The 21,750-nt window shown below is 39.1% G+C and overlaps 1 protein-coding gene across 1 annotated transcript; it reads left to right on the top strand.

Annotated features, from left to right (window-relative positions):
* The first annotated feature begins 14,765 nt into the window (after nt 1–14,765).
* LOC114099096 (olfactory receptor 2A14-like) lies at nt 14,766–15,698 on the top strand. Its single transcript, XM_034637001.2, has one exon. It carries the CDS (start codon nt 14,766–14,768, stop codon nt 15,696–15,698), a length of 933 nt encoding a protein of 310 aa, XP_034492892.2.
* The last annotated feature ends 6,052 nt before the right edge of the window (nt 15,699–21,750 follow it).

Genomic DNA, 21,750 nt, shown 5'->3' with positions numbered 1-21,750 from the left:
CAGTGCCTCACGCATACTAGACAAGAGCTTTGCCACTGAGCTACATCCCTACCCAAGAGAACATATTTTTAATGTGGTTATATGAAATGTCCTGAAGAAAATAAATTTTATTTTTCTATTAATTTTATAGGCAAAATTTTAAAGAAATATTGGTAGAATATTTAAGATATGAGAATTGGGAGAAATCAATAACATCTTTTTACCTTTATGGGAATTGGGAATCAATAACATCTTTTTACTTAAATATTTATAATTTAGCAAGTGTCATCTCCTTTCAAAATAAGTCTATATCTGAAACATTTGTATATATTCTTATGATAATAATTCTTTATAAGTCATAATCAGTCTAGGTAATAACAGCATGAGCCATGGCTTCTAGGAAAGATAATTGAGAATATAACTGAAACAACAAGAACACCTAAGCCTTTGTCATGCCAATAAGTCTGTAGACAGGTGGGATCTTTCTCTGCCCTTCTTTTTCTTTGCCTGAGGAAATCCATACAAGTGGGGGAAGAAAGCAGAATGGAAGGAACTGAGAGGCACCAAAATAGTCACATATTTTTTCTCATTAGTTTGGTCAGTCTTCTCCTATAGAAAATGATCACAGCCTAAAGAGACCATCCCAGCAATAAGAACAGGCTGTAATTGTTGTGATAACTAACCAACCAATAATGAATGATTCGATTTTTACTTATGATATGTGAGGTAAGTTAAACAACTTTTTTACTCAAATATGAAACTCTTTCACTTAATTATAAAGGGATTGAAAAGAATTGTTGAGCCGTAGTGGGGAAAGATGCATAAAGACACTGTTCTCGACTCTTCTAAAATTATAAATAAACTGTATTATAGGAAAACACTTAATTTTTTGAATGAGTGTTTCTTCTTTATTTAAAAATAGTATTTTTGAAGAGGAAAATATATAAATTTCTTTCTCACAAAATGTTTCTTTTGTAACATCTTCTCTTATGTAAACATGATCCCATGATCCAAGAAAGGTTAAAAACGTGTTCGAGGTTCAGATGAACCTGGTTTTTACAAAGTTCTGACAGTTGCTAATGTGCAAACTTTTGTAATTAACTTGAATTCTTTGAATTCAGATTTGATATATGTAAAATGAGGTTAATAATAGCAAGCTGACAGGTTTGTTGTAAAGATCAGAGCAAGAACTACATGAAAATGTTCAGCAGAACCCAAGACTCAGAACAAGTACTTTAGAGTGAAGTTTATTAATGTCTCCCACTACATACACTTATAGTATCTTTAAAAAACAAGGACAATTTAGAAATGAAACAGTAGACAATCAGATTTCCCATTTAACCAGAAAGAAGAGGGAATAATGGAAAATGTAGACCTCTATATGATGAAAAATGCCAGGATATCTCTCTGTCTCTCTCTGTCTGTCTCTCCCCCCCCACACACACATGCACACACACACACACACACACACACACATTGTGATAGTCTTGAAATGAAAGAATGAGTAAAACGCATTTCCTCCTGTCACTTCACTCACCGTCTAGAGGGGAGAGTAAAATGGTATATACGTGGAAATTACCAATTCTACACAATGCCTTGACGCTCGAGATACTCAGAGGCGTTCATATGGCCCAGGAGGAGGAGGACTGCCTCAGAGTGGACTAGCTTAAGGAAGACTTCCTGGAGGGGAAGACCATCCTGAAGGAATAGGAGTTAGCAAGGGGTTGGAAGAGGCGGTACAGCCGGAAGGGGTGCTCCACCTGATAAGCTAAAGAAGAAAGACCCAAAGTAGGAGGTCAGCTCCAGGAGGAACTAAAAGTAGTTCAGGGTTTTTCAGGTGTAAAATACAAGGCTGATGAGAACCAAGATTAGAGAGGACACAGAGTACAGGGGAAACCCTCTCCCAGGCTGACGGTCCTTAGGTCCTTACAGACCTCCCATATGAAATGTGAAGCCAGGTGTTCAGTACGAAAATGGCAAGTAACCAGACCTTAATTTAGAAGGCGTATGTGGAGTGAGTTTGAAGTGACCAGTTTGGTATCAGAGAGACCAGTGTAAGAGTTGCTGTACCCATGCAGGCAAGAAATGCTGGATAGAGAATCACACAGGAGAACAAAATGAGGTGATGGGGCTGGGAGACAAGAAGGTAAAATGGACATAACGTAATGGTGGGCTGAGGATGAAGAATAAGTGAAGGGAGGAATTTTTAAAACATTTTTAAAAGTTCAGCTCAGAGACAGAGCACAAGGACACATTAATGTAAGCACTTCCTCTTTCACCTCCAAAAGGTGACCCTCACCCTGACGTCTGCAGCATGTCTTCTTAACTGTCATATTCTCTTGGACACCATCTAAACAGGACACTGCATCACAAGCCTATATTTTTCTCTTAAACAGTAGAACCAAGAATGAGGAACTTACTTTTTCTTCTATGCCTAGCATGGTCTTCTTAATGAGCAACAGTGGAAAGTTTGAGGAACCGGGAAGGTGAAGTTACACATGAGTGTTGGGATGACCGGAATTCTTAACTTTTCTACTGAAGGTATCTCAGTCTTGCCTGATTTCAAGAGCCTCTTTCTCACACCATCTCACCCTGCTCCATGTGCTGGTCTTCCTGTGAGATCTGTTTGATCCTTAGTGGAAACGTTACCTGCTGAGATTTGGCCTCTCTGGACCTATTCCAGGACCTATTGGCCTTTGATCTTGGAGGCTGACACTGTGGAAAATATTTTCTCTCATGATATTTAGTCAATATCTATTATACACATGACAAACTCCCTTGGCATGTCATCCTTACTCCACCTCTCACCATGCTGGTACTCTGGCGGGGCTGGACTTCCTCAGTGCCCTCAGGTACCAGGATATTGTATTTCACCTCTATCATGATGATTCCCTGCAAAAGCTCTAGCCCTACTTTTCTAGCATTTGCATCCACCACTGCTACCTGGGAGCATTGCAATCCTCTGAATCTCTTGTGGAATAAACGGGAGCAGTGGGGACCCTGGAGAGCTGCCCACATAACCAAAGGAGTTCCTCAGCACAGGGCTCCTGGCTACCCCTGCTGTGATGAGTCAGGAACCCATTCTGCCTGATGGTCTCTGGCAAGAGGTGCAAACATTTTGTCAACATTATTACATTATTATTTCATTTTTTCTATGCTTGTCTCCATTTTTAAAAATTTGTTCTAATTACTTATACATGAGAGTAGAATGCATTTTGACAAATCATTCATAATGGAGTAAACCTTCTCATTATTCTGGTTGTACATGTTGTAGAATCATATCAGTCATGTAATAACGCCCATCCTACTATCCTTCCTCCTCCCACACCCTCTCCCCTCCCTTCACTCCCCTCTGCCTAACAAAATACATCTATTTTCCCTTAGGTAACCCCCTACCCCCATTGTGAATTAGCATCACAAATCAGAGAAAAACATTCAGACTTTTGTTTTAGGGGATTGGCTTATTTCACTTAGCATGATAGTCTCCAGTTCCATCATTTATCTGCAAATGCCATAATTTCATTATTCTTTAAGGATGAGTGATATTCTATGTGCGTATATACCACATCTATTGAAGGGCATCTAGGTTGGTTCTATAGTTTGGCTATTGTGAACTGAACTGCTATAAACATTGATGTGGCTATATCTCTATAGTGTGCTGATTTTAAGTCCTTTGGGTATAACCCAAAGAGTGGGATAGCTGGGTCAAAAGGTGGTTCCATTCTATGTTTTCTGAGGAATTTCCATACTGCTTTCCATAATGGTTGCACCAATTTGCAGTCCCACCAGCAATGTATGAGTGTGCCTTGTCCCCCACATTCTCACCAATATTCATTTGTGCTTGTGTTCTTGATGATTGCCAGTCTGACTGGAGTGAGCTGAATCTTAAGAATAGTTTTGATTTGCATTTCTCTAATTGCTAGAGTTGTTGAACATTTTTTCATGTATTTGTGAATTGTGAATTGAGTGTGTCATCCCTGCTCTGCCTTGGAATAGGGTTTTGTTGATTTACTGTATTTCTTCTTCTGTGAAGTATCTGTTCAGTTCTTTAGTCCATTCATTGATTGGGTTATTTGAGGATTTTTTGGTATTGAGTTTTCTGAGTTCTTTATATATCCTACAGATTAATGCTCTCCCTGAAGTGCATGTGATGAAGATTTTCTCCCATTCTGTAGTCTCTCTCTTCTCCTTATTGATTGTTTCTTTCTCTGAGAAGAGGCATTTTAGTTTGAATCCACCCCATTTATTGGTTGGTTTTATTTTTTGCATTTTAGGAGTCTTGTTAAGGAAGTCAGTTCCTAAGCCATGATGAAGATTTGGGCCCACTTTTTCTTCTTTTAGCCTCAGTGTCTCTGTTCTACTGCTTAAGTCTTTGATCTACTTTGAGTTTATTTTTGTGCAGGGTGAGAGATAGAGGTTTAATTTTATTTTGTTACATATGGGTTTCCAGTTTCCCCAGCACTATTTGTTGAAGAAGCTATCTTTTCTCCAATGAATGTTTTTGGCGCCTTTGTCTAGTATGCGATAACTTGTATTTATGTGGGTTTGTCTTTGTGTCTTCTATTCTGTATCATTGGTCTACATGTCTGTTTTGGTTCCAATACCATGTCATTTTAGTTACTATGGATCTGGTAATAGTATAGTTTAAGGTCTGGTATTGTGATGTCTCCTGCTTCACTCTTCTTGCTAAGGATTGTTTTGGCTATTCTGAGTGTCTTATTTTTCCAAATGAATTTTATGATTGCTTCTTCTATTTCTATGAAGAATGTCATTGGGATTTTAATAGGAACTGTATTAAATTTCTATGATGATTTTGGTAGTATGGCCATTTTATCAATATTAATACTGCCTGTCCAAGAGCATTTAATTATTGATTACAGTTATTTTAAAGTCTTTGGAGCTTTGGACTCTATGTTAGTAACAGGTGGTCTTCTACTGATCTTATATCTTGATCCTGCATTGGTTTTTTTCCTGACTTTGAACATTCTGAGTGAAAAATTATAGAGACTGTTTACTCTGTAATATATATCTCTCTGCTGATTTATGAAGTTTTATTTGTTTTTATAATGACAATAGATTATAATAATGGCAGGCCACTCTTCTTTGTAAGGCATGATTTTTATTCCTAGGGCTTGCTCTTATCAACACCCTCCATCTTAACTAGATAGTGACTCCGCATACTTAGAAGTTTGCAAGTTCTCAATTCCTTATTCAGCTCTATTCAGAACTTCTCAGAAGTTACCATATAACCATATATAAGCTATAGTTAGCTTTCTACCTGAACCTCATTTTACTGGTTGCTACTTAGATGATACCTGTCTGGGGAGGGGGGCGTCTTTTTACATACAAAAAAAAGCAAAAATACTTTCCTAAAACATTATATTATCCCCCTCTTGTTAAATTATTTATCTGTCTGTCCTACCAGCCTTATGTCTGCTTATACTAATGAAGAAATCTATCACATATTGACAACCAATTATAATGGCTATTTCCAGATACTGTGACCTAGAAAAATTTTAGATGTTTTTATCGTACTTTTCAGAATTATTTTAATTTAGACATATTGAGTGTTTACTCACTAAAAAAAAATAAATAAAATCTACTTTTCCCTAAAAGAAGTAGAGAGAGAGGATGGCACAGAAGGACTGAGAATTGGGAAAGAAGGGGACATGAGCAGCTCCATTTTCCTCGAGCCTGTGGGCAAAGGGCAGGCAGACCCAGCACTCTGCTCTCCACCACTCATTCCCCTGGTGCCATAGCCTGAACTGTGCTGGACACAGTTCCGTTGTGTGAAACACATTTGATTAAAGATCATCTGGTGGCCAGCACTGACTCTTCCACTCCTGAGCAAAGCACGGTGCCATGCTGTGTTCCTGTTGCTAAGCCCAACCAGGGAGGCAATTGCCGGCAAAGGCTGGGGCCCTAAGACAGACAACCTCCCCTTTGAAGTTTAGTTGTCCACAACACATGGACACCGTCACCAGTTTCAAAGCATACTCTTTATTTGGCCATTATTTTCTGACACCTGACTTTCTAGGCAGGAAGAATATATCAATTAGAATGTGTATATATATATCAATTAGAAGAATATATCAATTAGAATGCTTATGACATGTTCACTAACTGCCTTTCTATGGTCTTTGCTTAGATTTTTGTGTCCTATGACTAAGTCTTTATACACTTTCCTATTTCCCCCTCCACAGCTCCACCTCAGATAACATGTCCTTCCAACTTCCCTTGCAGGCATCCTCAGAGACTTCAGGCCTCCCCACATCAGATTCACTGGCTTCCTAGTAATCCCACTGCCTGTGTCCAGAGCTGGACTCCATCTTCCACAACCTTGTGGCATCCTCTTTCTTCATTTACTCCCCTGTTTTATTGGAACACATCCTGTAGTAGCTTCATAAGGTTACAATGATATTTAATGACAGAAGTGATAGTAAAAACAGTCCCTAGCATTTCAGAGTCATTATTATTGCCTATATTATCTTCTTCAAATATCCTGTTGAAATTCTATGTGATAAGTGAAATTCACAAAGAAAAAGAAAAGGCTACTGTGAAGGAAGTATTTTTTATCTCAGAGACAGCTAAATATTCAAAGTCCACTTAGGCCCAATTGTCAGTCTAGTAATTAATGATACTCAGCAAACACTTATAATTCAGAATTGACCTTCATTTATAAAGCTCTGTCACTATTGATGGATCCAGTTATGCTTTGTCATATTTATTCTTGATAAAATATATAGTATTAATCAAAAATGATGTACCCACAAGAAGTCTGACTTCTCACTGGAAATGCTTTTGCTCTAGTCATTTCAAAGATTAGATGTAAAAATAGACAAATCATGACCCATGATTTTTATCCACAGTAGACTGTGATAAGTTGCATTATATCATCCTTAATAGAGGAAATAAAACTGTGCTAATTATGCCTATCTGAGTGGATATGTGCAAAAATGCAACCCTAAGCTTTATTAAGACATTGATGAGTCAAATTCAGTCTTTCTCTGACACATTTTCAAGTGGGAAGATTAAACAATAAAAAATGCTGAAAGAAAAACTTATTTAAGCACTACCTTGAACCATTGCTATTTGTAAGGGTTTTGGCCTATCACAGAGGAGAAACCAGTTTGGGATGGGATAACTGAAGAAGACTGAGCATTCTGAAGAATCAGTATGATGTTTGAAGTCAGGTAGTTAAAACAGGTTAAAGTTAGCCTGAACAAGGAATTAAAATTTAAAGAGGGAGGGAGACATCCAGAAATAGCACTTAACAGAGAGTGTGTGTGGTCAGTGGAGTGAGGATGTATTGGCCACAGAGATTATTTAAAAAGAGAAATAACCCCAGTGGATCTCCCCTTGAATATTTATTTCACTCTTCTCATTATGACTATTTTGAGATGATCCTTCCACCACAGTTTAAGAACTAAGACTGTAGAGCTTAAGGGCAGACCCTTAGGAAGGGAGAACTGAAAGGATTTCAAGTCATCAAACATTATCACTTAAAAGAAAGGGAGAGAGGAGAGAGATGAGCATTTTATCTGTAGGCTATAACCCAATTTGTAGAAATATAAATGCGGCTCAAAAATATGAAGAAAAGCCAGGTGTGGTGGCGCACATCTGTAATCCCAGTGGCTCGGGAAGCTGAGGCAGGAGGATCACGAGTTCAAAGCCAGCCTCAGCAAAAGTGAGGCCCTAAGTAACTCGATGAGACCCTATCTCTAAAAAAGGGGTTGGGGATATGGCTCAGTGTTTAAGCACCCCTGAGTTCAATCCCTGTACCAAATATATATATGAATATATATGAATATATTGTATTAATATATATATGAATATATATATATATATATATATATATATATATATATATATATATGAAGAAAATTAAGAAGACAAGGAATCCTGAGCTGTCATCTCAAGCATCTTTACCTGAGCAATGGGGAGGGTTATTTCACAGCATCACAGCAGCACATGGCCTTCCCTGGGGAACATTTCTCTGTGATGATGCCTTAACTGGGTCCATGGGACTTTGAGCCATGAGAGATAAAGAAATCTCACCTTTGCTCTATAGTCTGACAGGAACCACTGGGGAGGGTAGCAATTTTAAGATAAAACACATACATTTTGAGACCACTGAATTGATTACATCCAACTTTTCAATTTTCCAAATGTTACCAACTTTATAGAAATCCAGACCCCATCCAATCCCAAGCAACACATTAAACCACATCCTCTGTGAAAACTGAAAGAACAGAATGAATATATGTGGGGGGATTTTATCATTAAATCACCTGCTAAGAGAAAAGTAGCAAGATGTTTAGTTGCCCCTTGAGAGGGTGTGAGCAGATGTTGAGCCACTTGGTTCTGTTCCTGTTCTGTTCATTATTTGTCTGAAGGCAGGGAGTGCTGTTCAGCAATGGCAGAGAAGAGCCTATGTGGGCAGAAGCAAGTCTCCATGGAGTTCAGATGAGCTATGGATCCCATCTTCACTTCCCGGTGAGGCTCCTTTGGAGAGGAGAATCCATCCAGTCTGTAATATATTCTCCCCTCTTCTCTTTGAGCTTTCTTCTAAATGCAAGGCTATGTTTAAAGAAAACTCCACAGATCATACCAGGGTAAGTAAAAGTGTTTTATTTGTTCTGAGTAGCAGTTCGCAGGTGACACAGAGGAAATGGGGAGTGAATGACATCAGTGACTCCAGGCACTTGTGACAAAATGTCCTCACTGTTTGGTCCCTTCAGGCCCTAAGCCCATGTGCACAACGTGGGTCCTGAGCAGATCTCCAGGAACCACTGCCCACCCCATGTCCATGGTTCCTCTGATCCTCTTGGCCACTCCACCCAGGGCAGGTCTTGGCTTTGTCTTGACTGTGCCAGAGAAGAGGCTTAGATAACCCTCACATAGGAAGTGATCTGGCTAAGGGGCTACAAAGGAGGTGATCTGGCTAAGGGGCTACAAAGAGCCTCAGCGGCCCTGTGACCCAGGGGCCTCTCCTTACACATAAGAACCCTGAAGTCACAGGAGTTGCAGGGTTTGTTTGTCTTGACACTGTCCTTTCTTGCCCTCTGAGAAATATGAGGCCTGTATGTGCTCACAACCTTGGTCTCTACCAACAGGAGGCACTTCACAAAGTGTAGGAGGCAGATGGCCGCCCACAGGGAAGCCCAGCGCCCCATGGGGCCGTTTCTCCTTTGTTCCTCACATGACAGGGGAGCACATAGCAGGCTCCTTATGATTAGTGGATCCAGAAGCTACTCTCCCTTCACGGGTCTCCAGGTCTCTAATCACCACCATCATCATAATATTAATAAACAAGCACTTATTAAGTACCTTGTGAGAGTGAACTCAGTCCTCACAGCTGCACTATGAGGTAGGACAAACTGCTCATCCCATTTTTCAAGTGGGGGAACCAAGGCAGGGAGAGGCACAGAGAAGTCAGAGAGTAGTATATAGCAAGCCGGAATTTGAACCCTGCAATCTGGCCTAAATGCCCCCACCACACACACACACACACACACACACACACATACACACACACCTTTTTTTTTAAAAAACATGGAATTCATTAGGATCAGGCTGAATACCAATGTAATGATTGAGGAGGTGGGTTATTTTAGAGTAAATGCAAATGCTTGACAAACCTATGTGGCTGTCCCAGAACCCCATCTTTGATGGCCCTAGCGCTCCAATTCAATGTCAACATAAGCATTTGCTTTGGGCTGGTGGTAAATATGCAAAATGTATCTCTCTTTTCCTTCTTTAAGATTCATATTCTCTCTTTTCTTTCTCTGATATTTGTCATAGCAAAACTGTCTAAGTTTTAAAAATCTATATTTTCTCCTTCAGCATAGGAGTAGGGTTACAGTGAAGGGTTCTTTTATCTCTTTAAACTCCACTTTCAATTTAAATTTAAAAATAAAATTAGAAAAACATTATTCATAGACATAAAAATCAATTTTTTTTACTCAAATTCAAAAATAGTCAAAAAGAAAAGCAAAATATATATGCAAGTGTTTGTGATATCATATTGATTGCATTGGACTTTTAATCCCAAATAGTTTTTTGGGGTGTGCTCTCTATAATACTATTAATAACAGCTGAATTGTTGGATGGTTAATAGGGACCAGTTTAATGGTACTTGCTATTCACATCAGTCCATCAGATATCTGTTTTCCTCTTCTACAGATACAAGTAATAAGGCTTACAATAAGTTATTCAAGTTTTTATTGTTGTTGCTATTGTTTTGTTTTGTTTTGTTTTGGAGACAAGGTCTTACTAAGTTGCTGAGTCTGGCCTCAAACTTGTGATCCTCCTGCCTCAGCCTCCCAAATTGCTGGGATTACAGGCATGCCTAGCAAATTATTCAAGATGGTAGGGTTCTCATTTCAGGATCAAGATTGGAAGGACAGTGAGAAACATTGTTATACATAGTTTTTGTATTCTCACTCAGGGATTATGTTTTCTATAATCACTACTAATTTTGTCCTGATATGGAACAACAGAAGCTTGTATCCTTGTTCCGTTCCTTAGAGATTTTTCTCTAATGTGTAGCTATAGTGTACATTCAGAAAAATCTTAATTTCAGATATCTGTCTTTATGGTTATCTTCCTCAGGCTTTTTCAAAGAGGGGAGAAAAATCTGATTTCTTGAACCAAAAAAATCCAAAAATACAAAACCAAGCCAACAATTATGAGAAAACATTCTTTCCACCTCATAGAGTATTAAATTTTTGACCTTTTTTGATTTCACAATGGAGCCGAGGAACAATTCTCATGTGTAAACAGCCATCGTTATAGATGTGACTTATTACAACCTTCACTAGGAAGCTGTTAAGAGGTACAGTGACATTTATATAGTTACATATGGTTTGGATGTTAACTCATGTCTGATGAAAAAAGTTATTTCTTTTAGGAGTCTCTTTGCTCCCTTATTTATTCTTGTCTTTCAGAAATTGTTTTTTAAAAATTTACACATGAAACTCTCTAATTCCACATTGATTATTGTGAACTTTGATGGGTCAAACAATTCTAGCTATTTGGCAAAAGGAATCTAATGACAGCATCCAAGTGCCTGCTACCCTAGGTCCCTGGTCAGGGTACCACAGGAGCAAGAGCACAGCTCCAGGTGAGAACCACCTGTTGCACATCCCAGATTTTATCTCAGACCACACAGGCGTTCCTCCATCTTCTGCAGGTCTCCTAGGTCTCACCAAAAGACCATCTTTGGAAAGAATTTTTTTCTTCCCAGCTTCCTTGTGTCTTTGTTTTTTAACTTGAAATGAATTGAAAGTGCATTCCAGGTAAGAGGAGGGAAAGGCATTGACATGCACTTCCCTGCCTGACAGATGGCCATGCCCTCCCTCAGAGGTTTCCAACCCGGTGCGAGGTCTGCTTCCACTGCCACTCAGTAGATGATCTGGAGCCTTCCTCTATCAGACATCCCAGAAAAAAGGCATGTGTCTGTATAAAGAAACACGATGTTGAGGTTTTCACGTGCATTTAGTTGTAAAGGGATGGCTCTTTTTTCACAGTACAGTGACTTATTTCTCCATCGGAAGCTCCAAGAAAATCTGCTCAGATCACAGATTCCTGTTAAACCTCAGTGAGGACATGAGCAGGAATAATGGATAATTTTAATTGTATATTATTACATTGTGGATTTTCTCATATGGAAATATTTCCCCCTTGATACGTCATAGTTCATTTAAGAACAAGGGGACCAGCAGTGTGTGAAAAGAAACTGCATAATGTTTCTTTGTAGGTAATCAGCGGAAACGGTTCCCCATTTAGTTTAACAAAGTTTCCTTAAACATATGTAAATAGACACACAATGGCATGTGTGCAAATGTTTATATTTTAAAATATAAAACAGATCATATTTAACATGCATATATTGATTCCATATGGAAAACTAAACAAGGCTGCTTGGTGTTCTGTCTTATAAAGTAGTCAAATATGTTTAATGTATCACTGACTTTTATGTAAATTACAATTTTTAAAATATATATATATATATATATATACATGGTCAAAATGTGTATGTGCAACTTCATTTTTTTTTTTTTTTTTGGTGTGAGGGTGGGTACCTGGTGCCTGAACCACAGTGAGCAACCGTGGGTTCATGCCCACTGGATTTCTTTCTCTTCCCAGAACTTGATGAGTGCTTCCTGCCCAGAGACTTTGCCTTCCCTACTCCTCCACTGATCCTGTGCAGGGAACAGTCCTCCTGTGGCTCTGATCAGACTTGACCAGGTCTTGGAAGAGACCTTTCCTAACTACCTCTTTTAAAGAAGCTCCTTAAACCAGGTAACTTCTATCATTTCATCCTGTTTACTTCCTTTACAGTTTTGTTCACAGTCAATAATTTCTTATTTACTTGTTTACTTGTTTATTCCTGGTCATTTAAGAATGGTAATGAACTATGCCCTCTCTCTGCTTCAACTCCAGAAAACAGATCGAGAAACAGACACAGGAATTAGGCAGGAATAAAAAATATGTGCTTTGCTAGAAAGACTTATTGTTTATATCTTCAAAAAAGTTTCTCTCCAAATTAAAATTGTGACCACCAGGCCACCCTCAGCACCCAAATGAGACAGAGCGTACCCCCTTAAGCTTTATGCAAATTGATGGAAATGTGTGGTGAAAAACAGAATAAAGAGGGCATCTCAGTTTCTCTTCCTGTTTTGCAAATTATAAATTTGGGGCTAGACAGGGCTAGGTGTATTCCAGAGTGATCCCATCCAGGGCTTTATATGCTTCCTCCCCTAAATGGAATTGAGGTAGCTTCCCTCTGCAGTTCAGAATGAAGCCCCTACCCACAGCTGTTCCTCCAATCACAGAAAAGATGGGGTGGACCCTGCCCTCCAGGGCATGTGTTAAGGACTTTGTGAAACATAAACTATGAGAAACTCTTCATGCATCAGAGATTATAACTAGAAATACTTTGTACTGATTATCATGTGAACAAGAGGCTTGAATAGTCCTCACACTGTCAGTGGTATTTACACTTCATAAAATTTATGTTACATTATATAGCAATAATAACATTAATATTATATTACAACTGGTAATAGGTAACAAACTCTGAAGTATCTGAAATTTTATTTCAAAATAAATCCTAAAGAACCAATCATGAATATGCATAAAACTAGGGTTTGAAAGAATATTTATTTCAATGTAACCAAACAAGAAAAAAAAATACATCAATACATCAATACATTATTTTTTCCGATAAAATTGTACATTGTGAATATAAAATATTGTTTTTATATAATATTATACACAATTAATATTTATTTCCATGTATATTTTGTTCATCACCTATATATGAATTTGATACATGAAAACTATTTGTAGAAGAGGCAGTTCAAAAATGTCTGTATAGTGCAATTATAATACCATTGTTAATATACATATGTACATATATATACACACACACATATATATACATATATATATACATATATACACATTTATATATGTATATATATTTGAGGGTCTGTTTTTACTAAGGAGTAAACATCGAAATCATTTTTAAAATTATTCTGTTGGGTATGATTTAAAAATGAAAATCGGGGGACTGGGGTTGTGGCTCAGTGGTAGACCACTTGCCTAGCATGCGTGAGGCACTGGGTTTGATCCTCAGCACCACACATAAATAAATAAAATAAAGGTCCATTGACAACTAAAAAATATTTTTTTTTAAAAAAAATGAAAATCCAGCGTTAGCTTTTAAACTGTGATTTAAGGGTAGGGACAGCACTGGTCACATGGTTTTGCTGTGTGGTATTGCATCCCTCCTTATCAGGTCCCTTGCCTCCTGTGAGGTCTGTTCATATGCAGGGCCTCCCAGGGGAGCACTCTCTACAAAGAATCAGCCCCTAGTTCCAGCTGTTCTCATCTCTGTGACCTGCTTCAGATCCTTCCTATTGCCATAGGTAGGCTGCCAGCCTGGTACAGGTGACAAGGAAGAAGGTGATCAGGGAATCTGATGGCAATCTGAGCTGCTGAGGCTGTGACAGTATCTTAGAGACAAAAACAAAAAAAATCTGTCACACTAGAAAATATGACTAGTTCTGAGATTTGTCACTCCATTAAGTGATGAAAAGGAAAAGTGAAAAGAACCAAACACATTACAGTTACAGTGGAGCAATCATCTTTCATGTCTCACTGATAACATTGGAGTCTGTAAAATAAGAAAGAAGTGTCATTGCATTCAACAATATTTAAAATAGTTATGTGCATCCACTGCATGTAGTCCAAGAATTCTTTCACTTATGCCTACATTTCAGTGCCAAGTGCAGATGAAGGAGTAGATAAAACTCTCAAGAAACACAACGGCCACTAGAGATATAAAACAGTGACCAGAGATGCTCCCAGTACTCCCAGGGAGTACTGTTGGCTATTGGAAAGGAGGGTCCTAGAAGTTTTAAAGAAGCTACAGAAATGGGAAGTTAGTTAGTGGGGTTTTCAAATCTGTAAGAAGTGAGTAGGAAGCAGGTGAGAAGGTGAGTGGGTGTATGGGCAAGGGATGAGTGATCAGAGGGCTTAGTCACTAAAAGCAAGCCCAGGAAGGAAAACTGGTTCCTTCAGCAGAGTTTTGTTGGGATTGTTTCTCTTCAAATGAAATCAACAATCAAGACATATCTGAGGATTAAAGTGAGCAAACCATCCTAAGTGATCCATTTCCAAACGCTCCCTCTGTGACATCCACTAACTACCTTGCATCTTTGCTCCACAGCTCTGACCAACTGTCCTGGTCCAGGTCCCCTCTCTGCTGGAAGGGCATGGGAGGCAACCAGACATGGATCACTCAGGTCACTCTACTGGGATTCCAGGTGGATCCGGCACTGCAGTGTTTCCTCTGTGGACTTTTCTCTGTCTTCTACACCTTCACCCTGCTGGGGAATGGGATCATCCTTGGGATTATCTGTCTGGACCCCAGGCTGCACACACCCATGTACTTCTTCCTCTCTCATCTGGCCATAGTTGACATGTCCTATGCTTCCAACAATGTCCCCAAGATGCTGGCAAACCTCGCGAAACAAAGAAGAACCATCTCCTTTGTTCCATGCCTCATGCAGACTTTCTTGTACTTGGCTTTTGCTGTTACAGAGTGCCTGATTTTGGTGGTGATGTCCTATGATCGGTACGTGGCCATCTGTCACCCTCTACATTACGCTGTCATCATGAGCTGGAGAGTGTGCACCATCCTCGCTGCTGCTTCCTGGGCATGTGGCTCCCTCCTGGCCCTGGTCCATCTAGTCCTCATCCTGAGGCTGCCCTTCTGTGGGCCTCATGAGATCAACCACTTCTTCTGTGAGATCCTGTCTGTCCTCAAGCTGGCCTGTGCCGACACCAGGCTCAACCAACTCTGCATCTTTGCAGCCTGCGTGTTCGTCCTGGTGGGGCCCTTGTGCTGCGTGCTGGTGTCCTACACGCGCATCCTGCTGGCCATCCTGAGGATCCAGTCAGGGGAGGGCCGCAGAAAGGCCTTCTCCACCTGCTCCTCCCACCTCTGTGTGGTGGGGCTCTTCTTTGGCAGCGCCATCGTCATGTACATGGTCCCCCAGTCCCGCCACCCTGAGGAGCAGCAGAAGATCCTCTCCCTGTTCTACAGCCTTTTCAACCCCATGCTGAACCCCCTGATCTACAGCCTGAGGAACGCAGAGGTCAAGGGTGCCTTGCAGAGGGCGCTGAGGAAGGAGAGGCTGATCTGACAGTCCTGGAGGGGCAACGTGGGGAGGGGACTTTGCTTCCTATGAAGTAATGGGAGTTGGCAACTTTTTTTGCCCTTTGAATACGTGCTACCTTAAATGCAATGTTGTGGACTTATAAACGTATAAATTTATAAACGTATAAGATTGATAAGGATGATGTACTATAGAAGATCTTTGAAAAACAAATTGATGAATGCCTTAATGAATTTCAGTGTAAACTGATCTGTAGAAAAGAAATGAAAACAACAGATATGAAGTTTGAAAATTTGACTAATATTAGGTCTTCAAAATTAATCATGGCTCGGCCAGGTCACCATTAAGAAGCTAACAAAAACTGTAGCTACAGACCTTATAAAATTTTCTTTCCAGCAAAATGTAGACAATAAATTTAAATTTCTTTCTAAACAATGATATTAGATATAAATTGCCAAGTTTTATAGAATGGTGAAAGAACATAAACAGAGTTTAAGTTAAGTTTAAGAACTTAAACAGAGTATTATAATAAACTTATTATAATACAAGCATTTAATAAACCCATGAAGTGCTGTTCACCATCTAATGATTAATAAGAAAATGTAAATTAAACACCATGAGTTACTACTTAATATCCAGGAGAATGGCTGAAATTTTAATGGATTATTCATCATTGGATGATTGGAAATATAATGCCAACTATTGAAAAATAGTTAATTCTAGCAAAGTCTTCACTCAGTGGGTTCATGAGAGCACATTATATAACCTCTACATCAACCATTAGTGACTTCTTCCTGTTAGAGTGACACAGAAAAATGCTTAAGACATTGAGGACCATTTTCTCTGCCATAGCTCAACTCGAGCAAAAGTAGGCTAAAAAGATACGCAAATGAATGTGGCTATGTTTTAATAGAATCTTCTTTGCAAACACAAGGAACAGATCACATGTACCTGAGGCCTGATACTTTGTCAGTCCTTCCTCTAGACCTAGAATATGGACTAGTTCTGTCTGATTCAAAGTTAGAGGCTCTCATTGGAGTTGGTGGGTGGGGTGGGGACAGGGACTGTGTAATTAATTGTGGTTAAAAACAAGACCCAGTGGTCACTTTGAAACCACCCTAGAGCAAGGCTTTTACTTCCAATAAATTCTAAAACATACCATCACTTGAAGGTCTACAAATATCCATGGTTGCTCTACCACATTCATATAATGATATTAACCACCCTATAAAAATAAGCACAGAGCTATCTTGTACATATTAGGGATTTTTTTAAAGTGAATTTATCAAGGTCTTAGTTTTTTTAAAAAAATTTTTTACTATTTTATTGAAAGCTCTTTAGACCATTATGTTGAAGTAGTTTTCATTTTAATTATATGTTCAGAAAGACATTGCTCATCTCAGCCTACATTACACTGGTAATCATTTTGTCTGTGTAAAACCGAATAACAACCAAAGAGATTATTTAAAGATTAATTAAGTTTATTTGGGGATAAGATATATTGCAATGGGAACATGTGTTTCATTATAAACTGTGAGACTATTAGAGTGTGAGGCAAAGGGGAGTTTTAAAGATAAAAATTAGGATTATATGAGATATTTCAAAGCAATAGTCATTGGCCACAGAATAAATAACCAGAGTGGTATCAATTGAGGTTGAAGAGACAGTTGCTGGGCGATGTCCTTGTAGAAGTATGTTTTCCGAGGTTGTGGTGGCCTTTATGTGAGACTGTGGTTCAGGCAGTCTTGTGACAAATGTTATCCTGCATGAGATCCCTTCATAACCTTGGGCTTTATTTTTTGTTGTTGTTGCTGTTAGTGTTGACACTACTGACTCCATTCGGATTCTGTACATTATTAACAAGGCCACTGTGTGCTGTATTTTTTGTCCTTTTAAATACAGTTTACATGTTTATCTAAGCCTGTTGATATCTTTTTCTTCTTAAGACACTCAGGCACTAGTCTAACATCCATTGAATATCTTGCCTGATTCAATTATTGGTAATGATGATGGCAAAATGTAATTTTCTAACTTCATCATAATTTGTAAATGGATTTATACCTTATTAAGGTATAAATATATATATATTTCATATGCATTTTGAATCATAAAATTACATGAAACAGAACTATTCATTTATTTGTTTCTCTCATTTTGAAATATATCACAAATGATTTTCCATTCCAAAATATTTCTCTGCATTACACTTTGAGAAGCTGCATGCCATTTCTTTGAATATTATAATTTATTTAATATATTTATTTTCTCATTTAGTTGTATGGAATATAATGATTCAGTGATTAAATTTTACACTCATACCTCTTTATATGATATCCTCCTAGTAAATACTGAGACTTGGGTGTTTGGTCAGGCAAATCTATCAGACAATGTATCTAAGTGTACACATATAGGCACGATGTCTATCATTTAAAAATCAAACAGGCAAAAATCCCAGCTTATTTAAGGCACTGGAAGAAACCACCTACTGAGAAACTGTGTCTAGATTAGAGTCCCTCTCTGATGATCACATGTCAACTTTCTTATAGGCAATTGTCCACTTCTCTGGTTTCTCCTTTCACACTGCCTCCCAGATGGACAATAACTACCTAATGCTTTGTTAATATTATTATCAAAAGGTAAAAATAAAACAAATGTTGGGGGTGATATGGAAAAAGAGAATTTAGTTATACTGATCTTGGAATATGAATGAATACATCACAGAAGTAGTATGGAGGTTCCTCTATAAATTAAAAATAGAATGACTGTATGTTGTATCAATCCTGCCTCTAGTATACATCCAAAGGAAGGAAAATGACTATTCCAAATAGATGTATACAATCTTTGGTCCATTCCAGCATTATTCACAAAACCAAGATATTAAACAAAGAAAGTGTCCATTGATAGATGAATGTAAAAAGAATACACACACACATACACACACACACAAACACAGAGAGGAATAACATTATTCAGCCATCAAAAATAAAGAAATGATGACATTGGTGGAAACACAGATGAGCCTTGAGGAATTTTGGAAGTGAAATAAGCAACACGATACCATATGATCTCCCTGTATGTGGAATCTACAACAGTCAAACTCTGAGAAGCAGAGAGAGAAGAATGGGTAATTGCCAAGCACTAGAGGAGAGCAAATAGGGGAGGTTAGAGGTTGCAAAGTTTCATTGTTTCATTGATGCAAATTATATATGTACTAGAGATCAGTTATACAGCAGAGTGCTTGCAGTTACCAATACTCTACTGTGTATTTTGAAATATGAGGCAGTGGATCATAAGTTAACTGTTCTAATGATGGGAAATAATAATAATTATATGCAATGAGTGCAGAGGGAACTTGGGGAGATCATCACTGTGACTGTAGCCTTGGAGGTTGTGATGGTGTCACCAGTGTACACTCATCCCAAATCCATACAATTATATCTGTTCATTATGCAAAGCTCTTTACATGCTAATCACACCTCAGTAAAATACCCTAAAAGAATAAATTCAAATCACAAATACATTTTTTTGAAAAGTAAATAAAATATTCTCTGTCTGTTCCTCCTTGGAAAATAATTGAAAAGCATTAAGGAAGACACCAGTGGTCAGCACTAAGTCTTTTGCTCTGGAGCCAAGTTCAATGTTGTGCTGTGTCCCTCGAATAAGCTCCCTCCTGGGGCGGCAGTTGCTGGAGAAGGCTGATGACGTAAGAAAGAGAAGCACCAGAACCTTGAAGCCCCTTCATCCACAGCACATCAGTGGCAAGACACTCAGAAACGTCTTAAGAACTTCCCCAGGAAGTCTTGTATTAACATCCGACAGTGAATCTCGCCATTGTGTATAATTATAATGCACCAATAAAAAACTGTTAAAATGAGGGCATATTATGATGCCTCATTGTGTCCACAGTAGGCTGTGTGAAGTGTGTTGTATTATCCTCACCAGAAAAAATAAAATTTTGCTAATTGTACAGACTTGAGTGAACATGCACTAAAATATTATCCTTACATGTATCTGAGGGCTAGGGAGTCAAATTGGTTCTTCTGTAAGAACTTTGTAGGAAAGAATGATAAAAAGTTTGAAGGGAACAGATTATTTAAGCCCAACACTGAATCATGCTAACTGCAGTGTTTGGGGTTATCATGCTGGAGACACCCACCTGGGTTGGAAGAGCTGAAGAGGGCTCCATGAGAGCTATGAGAGACAGAGATGACTGCAAGTGTTTAAAGCAAAGTTACAATTAACTTGACACAGTGGGCAAGAAAGGGGAGTTATGGGGTGGTCCTTGAATCCAAGCAGGGTGTGTGTTGGAGAATGAGGAGGGAAGTGGACAGAGGCTCTAAGGGCCTCACAGATGATTTAAAATCAGAAATAACTTTATTTCTTCCTCTTAAATACTTTTTCAGTGCTTTACAATAGATTTATTTTTAAGTGCTCCTTCAACCAAAGTTTAAGGACCAGAATAAAAAGAGACTCTTCAGGAGTAAAATCTGGAAGGATTTTACTATCATCAAACATTATCACTTTGTTCAAATGATAGAGAAAAGTGTCTCATTTTATAGGTGGGTCCTCACTCAGGAAGAGGAAATGAAAATGCCATACACACACAAACAAACAAAGAAACAACAATAACACACACACACACACACACAAACCACCTGAATCTGTTTGAGATAAAGACACACTGGGGGAAATTCAGGCGCAGACTAAATTGTCAAGTCCTGAGTATTTGCAATTTGAGAAATACTGAGCAGTTGTTTGTAGTAACATTCTCTCCACAGGGAGAAGCCTATTTCTCTGAGCTATCCCTTCACAGGGTCCATGGGGCCTGGAGCTCTGAGACATCAAGAAACTACAGTGGCTCTGCAGTCAAACAGGAGGCACTGGAGAGGGAAACCAGTTTGCAGTTGATAAAATAAATTATTCAGAGAAATTAATTGATGGCATAATTCAAAACTTTATTTTCTGCGCCAGGATCTTGGCTCTCTAGTCGGTGCACTCTCTCTGTCCAATCCCAGCAATACATATAACAAGTCCCCCAGGAATACTGCAAGGCAAAATGAAGAGGTGGGGGAACTGCACTCACTGACTCACTTGCTGATAGGAAAGTAGCAAACTCTTTAGTTCTCTCTAGAGAGAATGTGACTGGGCCTAGGAGCTCAACACTCGGTCTGTTGAATAATCTCTAGAGAATCTTCATCTGCAGGGAATCAAGTGGATTGAAAGGATGCTAGAGAAAGCCAGAACATGCACAAGCAAGTCTACCACAAAGGTCAGGAGAGCTCTGGATCTTCCCTTTATTCCCAGTGAGTTTCCTGTGGAGGAGAGAGTGCACCCCCCACCCCCATCTGTAATATACTTTCCCTTCCTGTCTTTGAAGTTTCTTCTAAGTGCAAGGCTATGTTTGAAGACAAGATAGCAGGTTATGCCAATGTAAGTAATGGTGCGCCATTTGCCACAAGAACAGATTTGCAGCTGGGAAATGGGACAGAAGAGGCAAAAGAAATAATTGGCATTGAAGTGACAAAATGTCCTTGCTGCCTAGTATCCTTCAGGCCCTAAGCCCATGTGCACAATGTGGGTCCTGAGCAGATCTCCAGGAACCTCTGCCCACCCCATGCTGCAGCCATGGTTCCTCTGACCCTCTTGGCCCCTCCACCCAGAGCAGGTCTTGGCTTTGTCTTGACTGTGCTAGAGAAGAGGCTCAGATAACCCTCCACGTAGGAGGTGATCTGGCTAAGGGGCTACAAAGAGCCTCAGAAGCCCTGTGGCCCAGGGCCTCTCCTTACACATAAGAACCCTGAAGTCACAGAAGTTTCAGGATTTGCTTGTCCTGAGACAGGTTTTTCTTCCCCCTGCACAGCCTCAAAAGGTTAGCCTCCTCCAGCAAGAGGCACTTCCCACAGGGAAGCCCAGAGCCCATGGGGTGGCTTCTCCTTTGTTCCTCATCTTAGCAGGGGAGCTGCTGAACACATAGCATCCTCCTTATGATTAGTGGATCCAGAAGGTAGTCTCTGATCATGGGTCTCCAAACCCAATAATCATATTTAATCAATTAGCAACTGTTAGTGCCTTTGTTCCT

This window comes from Marmota flaviventris, chromosome 1 (assembly GCF_047511675.1).
Source record: "Marmota flaviventris isolate mMarFla1 chromosome 1, mMarFla1.hap1, whole genome shotgun sequence".
NCBI classification, from domain to species: domain Eukaryota; kingdom Metazoa; phylum Chordata; class Mammalia; order Rodentia; family Sciuridae; genus Marmota; species Marmota flaviventris.
Note: the sequence above shows the minus strand (reverse complement) of the source record. Positions and strands in the feature narration are given on the sequence as shown.